Raw genomic sequence first — 15,606 nt, 5'->3', positions numbered from 1 at the left:
ATATAACCTTTTCACGCTACTTAATGTCTGTCTTTGCACAATGAAAATAAAGCTTCCCATCCCCATACTGCCTTAGCAGTACACACTTAGAGACCCTTAGGTTTAGAAAATGCAAGGAGACATATATGTTATTATTAAGTGATCTGCATCTGACAGCAATCTTTTCCCAAATAATCCCTAGCTAATTATTCCTGTCTGGACGGCAGGGCACGAATCTGTCACACTCAGAGGTTACACTCTCAGTGTTACAGAAAACATAGCTGGGAGAAACTCAACACACATACTTACACTATAAATGAAGCTCTTCCAGCTACAAAGAGGCTAACTCAGTTCACGCCCAGATTGCACTAAATAGGTTTTCTTTCCAAATCAGGAGCAGGCCACTAGAGAGCTGCGCACTCCTGGTAAGGTAAGAGCTATAATGGGAAACTGGGGTTTCATAAAGGAACTTCAATTCAACAGATAGAAATGAGCTGTGCTGGAAGCATAACGCACTGGATCCCAATTCCGTTCCTGTGTCCCCAGATGTAGCGCTAATTCTTTTACCTCTTATCTGCCTGATAAAGAGTCAGTGCAAAGCAACCCATGGACAGAGCTCAAGCCTAGCTAGAGGAAGTTGATGTTTCTCGTTGGGATGCATTTCCTTTCCAGGTACATAAACATCTCCTATGTTCAGCGTAAGGCTAAGTAGAAGGTGAAAGCACCTGTTTTGTTAAGGAGATTTGTTCAAAGACCTTTTCAATTCAAAAAGGCATAACAAGTGAAGGAGGGAGCAACATACAAAACTGAGAGATAGAAACCTGACAGATAAACATAACGGAGACGGTAACAAGAAACAACCTTGTCAGTCACACTAATTGATAGGTTATTGAGAAACTGCAACCAAACCTGACTTTAACAGATAAGAATGCAAACCTGAGGGTCTCAGAGGACGGGGGGTCAGTAGAACTATACAAACTGCAGGAGGAATGTGTACAGGAAGGGAATTGAGGAGCAATGTCCAGAAAGGGGTACAAAAGGGGGCAGAAGGGCCATGCCAGTATTTGAGTGTCCATGAACATGCATTTAGCAGTGCCTGTTGTGATAGGACATGGGGTAATGGTCTTAAACTAAAAAGGGGTAGATTTAGATTAGATAGAAGGAAGACATTTTGTACGAAGAGGGTGGTGAGACACTGGAACAGGTTGCCCAGAGAGGCTGTAGATGCCCCATCCCTGGAAACATTCAAGGTCAGGCTGGACGGGGCTCTGAGCAACCTGATCTAGTTGAGGGTGTCCCCGCTCATTGCAGGGGGGTTGGACTAGATGACCTTTAAAGGTCCATTCCACCACAAGCTATTCTATGATTCTATCAGAGTGGTGCATGTGTGCTTTCACCAGTGAATTTCAATCTTTACCAGACAAAGAGGAGGAAGGGATCTTGGCTGCCTATACTTAATGTTTTATGCAAGTCCTGTATGTGGGTGCTGTTGAAGGCAGCGCCTTGTCTGCGGCAGCCTGTGTAGCCAGTCGTATCAGTGTCCTTTGTGTGTGTGCGTGGGTGGGCATCTGCGATTCATGCTCAGCTTCGCTACTGGCTGAACCTACAAACAGGAAAGCAGCAGATACGTCCATTGGCCTGGGACAGACACCCCCAGGTCTCTGTAGAGTAGAAAGCCCCAAGCCCCAGACCTGCTGGAGGCGGCGACCGTGTATAACATCCCTAAACATTCAGCACAAGACAAAAGTGAAAACAGCATTTGCCATTAGAAATCTGCCCTGGGATAGCTCAGCATCAACTCACCGGTAGTTCATCCTTCTGGTTCCAAACACCTGTGCACTGCCTTTGTTCAATAACTGCCTTGATATTAATTAGAGCTGGTAATGCTACACAACCTGCTGAAAAACTGCAGAAAAAGGAAAAGTTAACACAAGGTGCCTGTTAGAAAACCAGCATTTTTTTGTATTTCTACTTTAAAGGTTACCTGAAACACAGGAGTGTTGTAATACCTCATTCAGTTCTGGTCAGTACTTCTAAGCTGCCTTCAAGTATAACAAGCAAGAGTTTTGGGGCAGGTCATCAGCTACCCTGCATCTTAGGCTAGGGCCCTCATGTACTACATTCTGGACTGAAAACAACAGTTAGTCCCTGCTCTGAGTCTTATAATGAATTGATTTTCCATACCACCAACTTTGATTTTGAGCTGTACAGGAGGAAGCCATACTGTTAGCTTGGATAGGTAGTTGCTCTCTTAACTGTGGAAGAGTACATGCAGCCTAAGAGTTTCCGCATAACTCACATGCACACACAACCCATAATCCTTTAATTATAGGTAATTACCACATAAAGAAACAGGTCTTCCACCTTAAATCCGGAAAACAAATGTAGGAAAAACAAAGGAAGGCAAGCAAAGGAAAGATATTACAGCCTGTAACAAGAATGGCAGTGTACAACTGAACAAAGTCAGCGTTCCAACAGTTGAGTCTGCTCTGGGAGTTACCCATTACCAGAACTTACCACATTATTTTGAAATATTTCACCATGTTACAAAAGAAAGCATGACACTAAGTTTCCACAGATTAACAGATGTTTCTCATGGATTTAAGTCTAATGACAGTACTATAGGCCTGGAAATCAGCAGCAACAGAAACATGATTTGACCTTGGTATCAGCCTGCTCTGTTTCTTTGGCTCTGTTTCTTACTATTTGTGCAAGTTTTATTGCCTACAGAAGTCGCGGTCTTCCTCTCCACTGCGCCCCTCCAGATACCTGGTTTTATGTTTCTGCAGCAACATTCTGGCTAGTTTACTTGGGACAGATGTGCCTGAACCTCATGGATCTATTGCCTAAGCTAAAAACCAAAACAAAATAAAAAAAAAAAAACAAACCACCACACGCACACCAAACCAAACATATCCCTCACCTCTGACTAGCCACTTTAATCATTACACTTTGCTTTTTGGTTATTTCGGCACTAAGCATAACTTGTGTTAACTCTGTGGAAAGTTTACACAAACAGTATTTGTAGAAATAAAAACTATTACTGCTTTTTTAAGAGCATAACAACTCAAGTAAATTCAAATGGTGTCCTGTAGTCTTTCAAGACCCTGAACCATGACCTCCTTAGTACAACAAGAGTCTTCCCACTGATTCCACACAGGAATAGTGTACAGACCACGAGGCCTCTACAGGATTAGATATATACTGAAGAAACTGATCAGCCTTAAAAAAAAGCGACCACTATCCATGTTCTAGAAAGCAATGTATTTTATAGCAGGGATTTAACTTCAAGGTAGTTTAATTTCTACAGGATTTGCAGTGCTCAAAGGTCACGGCAGTTTAGAACGGTCTTGTTTATAACAAGAGTATCAATACCACCTATACAGTAAATGCATTTCAGTGCAGTTGATTTCACACCAGGCACAGAGCAAGCGTCCAACCAATCCAAACATCAATAACGGGGATTTTCCACTTCACCAAAAATCTCTTGGCCATTTGCGCTGAAAACAGCATTACAGTGTCAGTGCATGAGCAATTAAAATGTAAAGGACTGCTGTTAACTTGACCGAAGCAGGTAAAAGATGAAAAATCAAAAGCCAGAGATAGAAGTTTTAGATAGATATAAAACCCTCAAACTGAAACTCGTAACGTTTATTGTAGAAGACAATTAATCTGAAATTGCTCCCTTTGTTGCTTCTGTTGCATTTTGTGACAGAGGTGCAAGCAGGAGAAATAGAAGGCTTGACAATTTTATGAGCTCTAAACTAAGCACAGAAGTCTAATAATAGTAATATGCAAACAGTAAAAAAAAAAGAAGCCAAAACAAAAGAAGAGGTAGTGAAGCTTTTGCGAAGTACCAAATCTACCCCAGAAAGATACATATAATTTACTTTCTATTTAATGTCTGAAATGAAAATGAGAACATCAGGCAAGTATATCAGGGGAATTAACATCTAAAGGCTACATAGCAGCTAATCTGTTTTATCTTCAGAGAAACTAGAGGGAGATTAGATTGTATTTTCTTCACATTTCCAACAGCCTCCTACAGATTTGCATTTTGTCCGATTAGCTACTGATCTTGAAAGTGCCTCTTTCTTCTTTGCAAATGAGGTCCAGCAAACAGTTTGGAAAATTTAGCACTTGAAATCACAACATAACTCTTATCATTCTTCTAAGGAGAAGACAGGTAGAGTAACATGTGGATTAAAAACCAAGATGATCAAATGCTGACACAATCATGGCCACAGTTTTGGGGGGGTTTTTTTTGCAATTAAAGAGCAGGGACAGTTTTCACACATTTGCTGTGGGAATAACTGGCTGATTGCCACCCTCATCTTTTGCACTGATGTCTAAACTACAGAAGCCAAATTCCATCCATGCATGCTTCCTCTTGAGCTGCAAAGGTGCAGGGTAAAGCACAGCACACTGCAACCTCTGATTTCTGAGCTTTGCAAATCTTGTTAGAGTCAATCGTAACTACACTCTTTATTTAATACAAGTCAAATCAGACTCAAAAGCCATTTCTTTCATCCTCAGCAAGAAACAGAAACCAAAACATTATGTACCTGGTCTTAAAAGCAAGTGCAAACGAACATACCTAACACTGAGAGGTGATTCAACTGAGAGACCCAGAAGAGCACAGGCATCTCTTGTAAAGATGTCACAGATGTCCGCCCACTGGTTTGCATCTAATAGATGAACGTACGGAGAGTTCTCTATACCTTGCCGCAGATACACCAGGCTGCCCATCAAAACCTGAATATCTGTGAGGCACCAGGAACAGTTACTTATTTTATATAAGAAAATAAAAGCTAGCGTCTACAGTTTTAGCTTTTACATGGAAAACAGGCTGACACACCAAATCAATATTACACATCCTCACCTCTACAAAATACAGTTACAGCCACCACAGAACAGACGTCTACAGCTACGAGAGCCCCAGTCCACTATAGGCAGACTCATTGTCTGCCCCTCTACAAGCACAACATGCTGCCTATTAATTTGTTTCAAACAGGTTTACTTTTTTGTAAGCTTTCTGACACACACAGTGTGCTAAAAATTAGGTGTTACTTGATTCAGTTTGCAATGGCTCACCTAACTCACATATTGAGCAACTGACATCATCTACCTGGACTTGTGCAAATCATTTGACACTATCCTGCATGACATTCTTGTCTCTAAATTGGGGAGACACGGATTTCACTGATGGACCACTCGGTGGATAAGGAATTGGCTGGATGGCTGCAATCAAAGACTTGTGGTCAATGGCTCTATGTCCAAGTGGCAACCCGTGATGAGTGGTGCTCCTCAGGGGTCAGTATTAGAACCAGTGCTGTTTAACATCTTTGATGGTGACATGGACAGTGGGAATGAGTGCACCCTCAGCAAGTTTGCCAAGCTGTGTTGTGTAGTCAACATGCTAGAGGGACAGGAGGCCATCCAGAGGGACCTGGAGAGGTTTGAGAAGTGGGCCCATGCAAACCTCATGAAGTTCAACCAGGCCAAGTGCAAGGTCCTGCACGTGGGTTGGGGCAATCCCGGGCACAAATACAGGCCAGGCTGAGAATGGCTTGAGAGCAGCCCTGAGGAGAAGGACTTGGGGGTGCTGGTTGATGAGAAGCTGAACACAAGTCAGCAACGTGCGCTCGCAGCCCAGAAAGTCAACCGCATCCTAGGTTGCATCAAAAGAAGCAGGTCAAGGGTGATTTTGCTCCTCTAGTCTACTCTCATGAGACCCCGCCTGGAGTACTGCATCCAGCTCTGCTGCCTCCAACGTAAGAACAACATGGACTTGTTGGAGCGAGCCTAGAGAAGGGCCACCAAGATGATCAGAGGGCTGGAGCACCTCTCCTATGAAGACAGGTTGAGACAGTTGGGGCTGTTCAGCCTGGAGAAAAGAAGGCTCTGGGGAGACCTTATAGTGGCCTTCCAGTACCTAATGCGGGCTTACAGGAAAGATGGGGGAGGGACTCTTTATCAGGGAGTGGAGCAATAGGACAAGGGGTACCAGCTTCAAACTGAAGGAGGGGAGATTTAGCTTAGGTATTAGGAAGAAATTCTTTACCATGGGGGTGGTGAGACACTGGAACAGGTTGCCCAGGGAATCTGTGGAGGCCCCATCCCTGGAAGTGTTCAAGGCCAGGTTGGATGGGGCTTTGAGCAATCTGGTCCCAGGGCAGGGGGGGTTGGAACTAGATGATCTTTAAGGTCCCTTCCAAGTCTAACCATTCTATGATTCCAGGTTTTTCAAAAGTTTCGTTTCTCTTTGTATTACCCCACGCAGCAGAAAATAGCAGATGACTATTCCAAGAACATTTCTGTGCAATTTTAACACTTTATCCTGGCAGTAGGCCTATTCTAGATGTCATCTACGTATTATTTAGAACGAAAACCCTCAAATTTAAGCAAATGTGCAGGCATATTAAAATATAATTTTGTTCTCTCTGTCAAAAAAAAAAAAAAGGGAGTCAATTCAAATTGTAAGGATTCATGTTATACATGTTGAATACGAAAATAAGAAGCCTCTAACAAAATCAATATAATGGAGTAAGACACATTTGGAACATGATTTATATTTTACTATGAGGTGCCAAATCCAAGTGCTTTAAATCCCCTTAATGTGACCAAAAACTTACCTTTCTGATGATTTAGGGCAAATGGCTGGAAGTTTTTCGCATACTGAAGTGCTTCTCTTTGATTTGCCGTTCCACCCATCAATAAACTAATGAAATATAACCTGTGCAGTTTAAATTCCAACGAACTATTCTGTGCCATAAGCATTTCTCTGTTGGATACCGCCCACCTAGAGAAACGAGGAGGTACAATGGGACATGACACAAGAGTTATTAAGTATCAGCCTACACCATGTGAAATTATTACAATTATCAACCACCTATTTCAAGGAGAATATGACTATTCCCTGAACTTCTATGAGTCTATACAGAGCACAGAAAATGGCAAGACCCTTTACAAGTAACGGAGCTACCAACGGCGCACAATACATGAACGATGGCACTTGTGCTGCTGCTGTATGGGTTAACCTCTGCAAAAATTCAACATGCGCTGGCTGGAAGGTAAGACTGAATTAGGCACAATATAAGGTAGAAATATCTAGAATCTACTGTATTTGGATTAATACTACTCTGAATTGTAATGATTACAGATAGTCTTCAGCTGCATTTTGAAGAAGTTTGACCAAGCCTTTCAAGAACATATTTTCCAACTTGCTTATTTGCCAAACATTTCCTCTAAGCCACTATGTTCATACGCATGTGTATGTTGCCCTGGAAAAGGCAAGCGCGTCCATGGGGGCCTTGAAGATAGAACTATCAAGATATTACAATGAGGGGTAAGGGGAAGGGAAATCAGTTTAAATAGCATACTTTACCCTGCTTAAACTTTGCTTTCTGTGTTATTTTCAACTTGGGCAATAAAAATATTTCTCACTTTCTGATTCTCATCACCATGACAACACTGATGTTTGGCTCCCAAATAACATGGAAGAATTCTTAAACGTGCACCAAGTAAAATGAGCTGGAATTTTCAAGGCATTTCATAAAGTTATTTTACAATTTAGATTTTATTCATCCCTCCCCTTTTTTTATTTTGGTTTTGGTGGGTTTTTTTCCTTAATTCAATTTAGTCAGGCCTAAATCAATCCAATCTTTCCCTTAAGAACTTCAAGTTTCAATGTTCTTCAGTACATCTGTTTCTCATTAGTGTTAATTAGTTATACTATTTTCACTGTGGGGGCCCCATTAAGCAAAGAGCTTTTCACTTTTCAGCAAGGAACTGAGGTAGGTCCCTGTTCCTTAAAAAGAAGGGGTATGTAAGGCTTCTGTTCTTTTCAACCAACACTAAAATAAGGAAATTAAGCTTTCTTACAGTACTAGTAAAGCCTTCAATGCAAGTTAGCCTTCTGCATTAAGATGTAGCATTAATGAGCAAGTATCTACTTTCAATGTGTTGTGATAAAAGCGTCAGGAGTCTGACTTTACTGGCAAGGCTTTGTAACGACAGCAGTAACCTTTCAGTGGGAAACAGTGAAAAATATAGCCTTTGACTAAGAACAGGGCCCACTGTCCCTAATTCCAAGCAGTTTCAAATGAGCAGCCTCAGAAGACTGTCAAAACCGTAATCCCCACCAGGAGGCAAGGGCACACTAACCATGGGCTGTTTGTTGGGTAGTTTGGTTGGTTTGGTCATTTTGTTGTGGGTTTTTCATTGGTTTTTTGGTTGGTTGGGGGTTTTTGTTTGGTTTTGTTGTTGTTTTGGTTTGTTTGGGTTTTTTTTTTTTTTTAAATGACCAGTGTTCACAGTCTGAACCAGGTACAATGGCAATAAAGCTCACTCCCAACCAAGAAAACAAAAGCCTGAAGTTAACAACTGTAGACCAATAAGCAGCTCAAAGACAAAAAATTATTATCAATAAACAATAAGACTAGTCCACAGACCCATTAATGAGATATTAATTTGCATTGCATCAAAAGAGCCTCCATCCTCTCCCTGCCAATATTCACAACCACATGATGCGGTACTTCATCTTGCTGAAATCGAGTCTATTTTTCCAGATTAGCTTTTAGGTAGGCTTTCTATTTTTAGCTCTTTGACTGGCAGCACAGATTTGTATCAGAAGAAAGCAGCCACAGGAGCAAGGCCTGAGGTGTTTGGTCTAGGATGCGCTGTTCCTATTTCTAATGGAAAGACAAAAAAAACAACAAGCAAAGTTTAAAACATTCAACCCACTGTCCAAAATCGCCAGTAATCACAACACCTGTCTTCCTACCTCCTCTCAAAGTGATACTTTTCAGAGTGTTTTCACTTCTGAGACTCAAATCCATCTGAATTTAAAGTTTACAGTATACTATTCAAACACAGGTACACAGAGCTCTATTCTAGCTCCCACATAGGATTTAGTTAAAATGAATTTCATAAAGCCTAGCAAAGATTAAATTAAGTTTAAACCATACCCCAAAGGTCCAGGCAAATACCAGGACTTGTGCACCTTGCTGCTTTATAGACAGAAGAGAAGACAGTATCTCTTACCCAGGAGATTATAGTGAAAAGCTTTGAACCTGCAAGTCAGTCCCTACCAGACCTTCACATGGAGATCCACCTGGGCTCAGATGGGCCAGAATCTGCCCAGATGGATTTCGCTCCCCCATCACCAAATTACAATGAAAAATGGTCACTGGAAATTAATAGGATCCCGCAGAGGTACAGAGATTACATGGCTCTGGATTCAGGCCAGACTGGGCATCTACAAAGTCAAGTGGCACACCCCACAAAAAAATAAAAGTGTTATGGCCAGTTATACTAAATTTAATTCTGAAGTAGTAGTATTTTTTAGTGTTGCAATTTGTATTAGTAAGAAAATCTGAAAAACAAAATACAGTTAGGGTTTTGTGCTGGTTTGTTGTGGTGTTTTTGTTAATCAGATATGAATACTAACTTCCCTCTATCACCACAGCAGGGCTTTGAAAGTCTTTTCGCAAAGTCATTAATCTGACAACTCCCTTTCGATAGCAGTGACCAGGAGCCACCCATGTTTGCTTCGTTTCCAACACCGAGTTAAGCCAAGCACCAACTGCAGAGCACTGGCAGAGCCAGAGAGACGGGTTATTGTTTTCATCCCAACCTTCCACAATTTTGCTTGGGTAAACCCTGCTATACTCCTCCTCCTGGTTCATGATACTGTAATTCATTATCCTTGTGTAACACCTGCTTTCTGCTTCAACACCACTGTCAGCAGCCCAACACTAGAATGGGCCGGTTTGGGACTGCTTTTGTGCCCCTCTGAAGCTGTATTTACTGATGCCAATTTTAGCCATTTATTAGCTTTTTGTCCAAAAAGCACAATGCCACCCCTCAAAGCTCCTCTCACATAGAGGCCAATCCTTCAGGAGCGGTTTCTACCCCTACTCCTGAACACCCACATCTCCTGGGAAATAATACGGAAAATACATTCACTAGCATCAGAAGTTCTGTGGAATAGACGGGCATTTAAGGCATTGGTTACCTCCTAAACTGTATAGTTCTGCCACATTTTGACTGTCCTCACTAACAACCATGGTTTTTACATAAGCATCACTATAAATAAGGACTCTCTGTGCCCAGCAGCAGGAAAAGAGAAGCAGATAGCTTTTGCGCTGAAGAGTTTAAACAGAACAAACATTATAAACAGAAGCGAGACAGGGTGGGGGAGGGAGACCAGCATACAAACTGTGCTGACAATACACCCTATTCTCTGTCCATTCAGCTGTCTTGGGAATAAGCATTCCTTTGAAGAAGGACCATGCCTTCTCCTTCATTTGAAAAACATTTAACACATTACAGGAACTACAAGATACAACTGAGTATCAATGAGTACAGCGGAAGGCTTAGCTAACTGGAGCCAAAATGAATTTAGTGACTTCAAGTGAATGGATGTAACAACTTATTGCTCTGCACAGAGCATCCTTTGCAACAGCTACGTTATGTATTTCTTGTAGTTCAAACAGTAGTGTAGCTGACAGTAAATCCTTTTTCAGTTGTAACATAAGGCATTTCAGTGTTCCTTCCCTTCAATTTGCCAATTCCATAGCAATAAACCACCCGAGCTTTCCACCTGTGTAAACAGACTCAAAGATCATCTATTTAGGTCAACTTTGCATGGCCCAAAGGCATAATCCAGGATTTAGCTGATGAACACCATGGTTTGAATAGCAGAGTATCCCTGCACTTAGTTTAGATGCCAATGACTTCTGAATTGACATACACGTGTTGGATCATGTTAAAAGGGAAGAGAAAACTTTGTTGATATGAAAATGTATTCAACTGAATAAAGCAAAAAAGGTATTTTAAATGTATGAATTATGCTCTGGAATTAAACAGAAAGTTTGAATTTGTTGTGTTTCATTGTTTCTACTTTTAAAAGGTCACTTTAAAGGTATTCTATTTTTTTTTCTTTTGAGACCAATCTAGGCTTAATCAAAGCTCTTGCAACCTAAAAGAAAAAACCAAAACAACCAAAAAACCCAGAAACATAGGCTGAGGGTTTGTTTGGGGTTTTCTTGTTTTTAACATAAAAGCTCTTCTGAAATGGTACAGCACAGTTACCTACCCACTACTGGAAACCAAAACAGTAGCCCACAAGACATTTCATTACATTTCCCTCTTCACTGTCACTTTTAGCATCAGCTTACATGCCTAATGGCTGTAAAGTCTAATAAGGTCCAAAAAATATCCTGGTCTAGGGTCGGTTGCTAGACCTCAGACATTCCCAGATTTGGTTTTCCTCTGAGCGTTCAGCATTACCCACTGACTTCTATGAAAAGAATTGTTTTATTCAAAAGAAATCTCATTAACAGATCTCAGTCAGTTCAGGCTCCCAGCTCAAGTACCACAGAGGTGTTTCCTGTGAAGGAAAGGGACACACCTCACATCCAGCATTATTAATCGGCACCTACGCAGCAGCAGCAGCCTGCAAAGTCCACACCTAACCTTTCACTCGCTCTTCCCACCCTGTGGTCCCTTTTCTGGAAAGAGAAAGTGACTTGAAGAAAAGTGAGAACTTTGATCCCTCTGCTCACCCCAAAGGCTTGGTGAAGCTGAAAGACCTGGTGGTACCCAACACCTTTATTAAGTCCTGGTATTCTTCAGAATTGGATCTTTTAAAATAAGGTTCACTAACTATTCATTATAAGGCTAACTACCATCATAGCAGACAACTGTTTCTCCAAGTGATGTTTCTTCCCCAAACCTTAAATCAGCATCAGAAATTATTCAAGTTAATCCTTAACATAAGAAAGAGACCCTTAGGTAAGCACTGCCCACGGAAAGGGACACAGAGGGGAAGCAGAAGGCAGGGCTTCACTCAGTAATTAGACCTCTCAAAGGACAAATGGAGACACACCAAAATTTACTAAAGACAATATTTAAAGTGAAAAACTAAGGATTTGTTAAAAGCACTAAAAAAAAAAAAAGGGGGGGGAGGGAAAAAAAACCTGAGTAGACTCACTCTAACGCAGGTCTCAGAACTCTAACTTTTAATGCTTCCAATATTCGATTCAACTCCACAAAAGGTTCTTTTTGGCTTTGATCTATTGACAGACCAGATTCCTGAAAAAACAAAGGCAGTTTTCAGTTGAAGCATAAGAAAACATGGGATTAAACTGCTGTTGTTCCTAACAATTTAAATATTCACCTGGAACATTAACATTCAAATAAGTACACTAACACAAAGCATAATTTTCCATGGTTGATAACATTCAACATCAACACTTATCATTACCTGACAAAGTTCCTCGGCTACATCCAACATCCCCTGCCGGAAGAAGTGCTCCACCATCACCTCGTTGAGGATTCGCTGGCTGTCAGTCTGCCAGCACCCATCTATCCCCACGCTGCTGATGTCGGAGTCAAAATTCTGAAACGTACAAATTAACAGTTAATAGAACGGAACAAATCACCATTTTCCTTTAATTACGCAGGGCACCTATGTCTCCACCCTTATGCTTTCTGCCTATTACTCAGTTGGCCCTCAATTACCTCCTGTTCAAAGTGAAATATATCTGTCAGCTGCTTCGTTATTTCCTGCGTGCAAAAGAAGAAATCCTTTGGCTTGCTTGCTTGAAGTCTGAATATTATCCACTATAAGGAATTACACAAACAAATTACAAGTCTAGCTAACAAATTACAAATCTAGTGAACTAATAAAGGGGTTTCCAGACCATGATGCATTTTTGAAGGAAGTATCTGCAGAAAAGGCTTTTTCCATATGTGAAAACTGAAAATGCATCAAGAACGGAAAACAAAATCGCCTACACAAAATCAAAATAGTGTTATCAATGCATCACTGTCGCTATAGCGCACCAAATTAGAAGTTAAAGCTTTAACTCAAGATTTTTTTTTTTTTTTTTTTTTTTTTTTTTTTTTTTTTTTTTTTTTACGTAGCTGGAAGGGTAGACAATGTTGAAAAAAGAAAATGTCACTTCCCACTCCCAGACGACAATGAAATTCAAATCTCTGAGGACCTCAACATACCAGCAACAGGATGAGCTTTGAAGATGTGAGAGATCTTTTACAGATCTAACCCCGATGATCCTACTGCTGTGTATTTTTAGGCCAGTGGCCTATGGACATATTCCAGGCATAAGTAAAAATATTGTCACAGTGACTCTTTAGTAACACTTGGCACTGTGCCTCTTGGCAGCAGGAGAGCAACACTTATTCTAACCCAAGATATAAAACAGGATTTTAACTGCTAACATGTTTTATGGTCGGGGCAGGCAAATTAATTTGAATAAAAATCCTCACCCATTGCCTAAAACAAAACTCTTGCAAAAGAAACCCGGTCTAGAAGTCAGTGCATTGCTTGCTGCCTGACCTGACAGCCTAGTACCTACAGCACTCTTCCAGGAATGAATGTCAGAAATCAGAAGTTTGGTGAAAACAGCAGTGCTTCAGCTGCAGCTCTGTCATGACCGACAGTCCTGCACAATATGGGAACACCTACCTAGCATAAACTCACACTTCTGTCAAAGCAGGCAGAGCAAACACCACAAAGTTGGTACGAGCTATCTGCCAACCACGAATTATCAGTTCCCCATCAGCCAGCACAATGCCGGAGCGGCAGGTTAGCCAATACCCGACCTGCTGTAAGGTCTGCCAGCGCAAAGCTGGATAACCAACTTCAGAACAAACCCGAGTAAGCGAGGTTGGTTTATGTTAGATTGGCACTTTGCATACCAGGGAACACAACATCGCTGACCTTCAGTACCAGCCCCAAGAGTCATACGTTGTTTTGTCAAAACACACACCAGGCAACAGACATTTGCAGAGCAACACTGCCAAAAGCATTCGTGAGTCTACTATTGACCTGTTGCAGAAGTTAAATTGAGTTGGAAGGAGATTCGTAAATAAAAAATAAATAAAAAAAGTAGAGAACATCATGGCAGCTTCAAACCTTCAGACCAAGGGCTCACTTTTGCCTTGCACAAGTCTCCCATTCACAGTTATGCCTCACTGCTTTTTCCTCAGGAGCTATTAAATATCTAACTGCAATTCAGTTGTCAGTCTCAAAGACTGAAACTGTTGTTGCCTTTATAGGCTGGCTAGAGAGGACCGGAGTAGCGTGTAGCGATTAGCTACAGTAAAGGCAAATGCATGGTGGAACCTCCCATACAGAGGGGATCAGCCCTTCAGAGACAGCCTTACCAACAGTGAGCATGTCCACCTCTTGAGTGGCAAGGGGGAAGCTAAAGGGGGCACAGGAGCATAAATCTGTAAAGCTTCTCATTCTTCCTGCAAGCACTCTGCTCAGCTTCGCAATCCATCTTCCTTTTATTTGACACTTATGAGTTTCCTTCATCAGCCACCTCCACATCTCCTCTGATGCTGCTCTGTGTCATTGTGAGAAAGGGGCATCCTTCTCATCCCCGCACGAGTGGCTTCAAAACCACTGCTCCCTTCAGGTCTCTTAGCAGACTTTCAGGAAAACATTAACCTTAGGCTAGCAAATTGTCTCATCTTTCAGAGATGGTGGAGCAAGATGAGCATTTAAATTATTGCCATTGATTAAGTCTCACATTTAACAACATTTTCACTCAACCTGCAAGCTCCTTGTCATGCTGCTCATCTTTAATCTGTATCTTGAAAAAACTTAAGCATCTTGAAGACTAAATAACACTGTTCTTATTTGTGCCAATCCATTGAAGCCTTTAAGGTTCTCCACCATTGCCAATTCTGGTAGCACTGTCCAAACACCACCAGCAGGTAACATAAATCCGTCAAGAATGCATTACAGAAATACTAGAGGCAACAGCAAGAACACACAAGCTCGCTTTTGCTACTTAGGTTTCAGGGGAGGCGGGGGGGAATCATCAGTAATAGACTATATTATTTTTCATGCAATTTCAAGTCCTACTGAATGTATAAACCCATAAGAAGAAACTGTATTCTTACGGGCAGCTACCAACCATTAGAGCTGAACTTCTGCCTTAAACATCATCACATCCTTCTCACTGCTTGGAGAGCCACCTACCTCAGTTCCCTCACAAAATCCTGATTTTGTTCTGAAACAACAAACCTATGAGCCTTGAGAACCTTTTCAAAACCCCATCATAAATTAGACTATTTAAATCCCATAAAAGATGGTAACAGTAAGTCATATTAACCTAGATGTGCTGTAGATTCAAGTCACATCATAAAACGTGAGGACCCCAATTTTTTTTTCTCCCCCTCACCCATTCTCCAATCAACTCAGTCTTGACCAAGTTCTTACTGAAATAACTTTATTTTTTTAAAACTATTGCTGAGGTCTCTGTTATAGGATTATAGGATGTAGGATTCCACAGCTTCGCCTCCAGGTCCTGAGGAGCTTCAAGAACTGACTACGTGTATTACAGTGAGGGACTGTCACATGTCAGAACAAATTACTGCTTGCCTTTGGCTTACACATTTCCTAACTGTCACGCACACATGATATGCTGGTGACTACACATCTCTCAGTTTTGTTTTCTAAATGCTAGCAGTATGCTAACTGATAGCATGTGGGCTTTAACAAGATGTCAAAAGTTGAAATAAATTCCATAAGTTAAACTCCAGAAAGGTTATTTTGTGCTTTTCAGGTTTTAAGCTTAGAAGAGC

General features: G+C 41.3%; 1 protein-coding gene across 1 annotated transcript in view; it reads right to left on the bottom strand.

The window, feature by feature from the left end:
- Window positions 1–15,606, bottom strand: part of RMND5A (required for meiotic nuclear division 5 homolog A) — a 28,346-nt gene that overhangs the window by 3,937 nt on the left and 8,803 nt on the right. The window contains exons 3-7 of the mRNA XM_054202207.1: window positions 12,251–12,385; window positions 11,978–12,078; window positions 6,615–6,781; window positions 4,577–4,742; window positions 1,783–1,885 (exon numbers count right to left, since the gene is read on the bottom strand). Of these exons, the coding sequence (XP_054058182.1) occupies window positions 1,783–1,885; window positions 4,577–4,742; window positions 6,615–6,781; window positions 11,978–12,078; window positions 12,251–12,385 (672 nt within the window). The remainder of the gene's footprint in view (window positions 1–1,782; window positions 1,886–4,576; window positions 4,743–6,614; window positions 6,782–11,977; window positions 12,079–12,250; window positions 12,386–15,606) is intronic.

Source organism: Rissa tridactyla, chromosome 5 (assembly GCF_028500815.1).
Source record: "Rissa tridactyla isolate bRisTri1 chromosome 5, bRisTri1.patW.cur.20221130, whole genome shotgun sequence".
Taxonomy (NCBI): Eukaryota; Metazoa; Chordata; class Aves; order Charadriiformes; family Laridae; genus Rissa; species Rissa tridactyla.
This window is presented reverse-complemented; position numbering and strand designations above follow the sequence as displayed.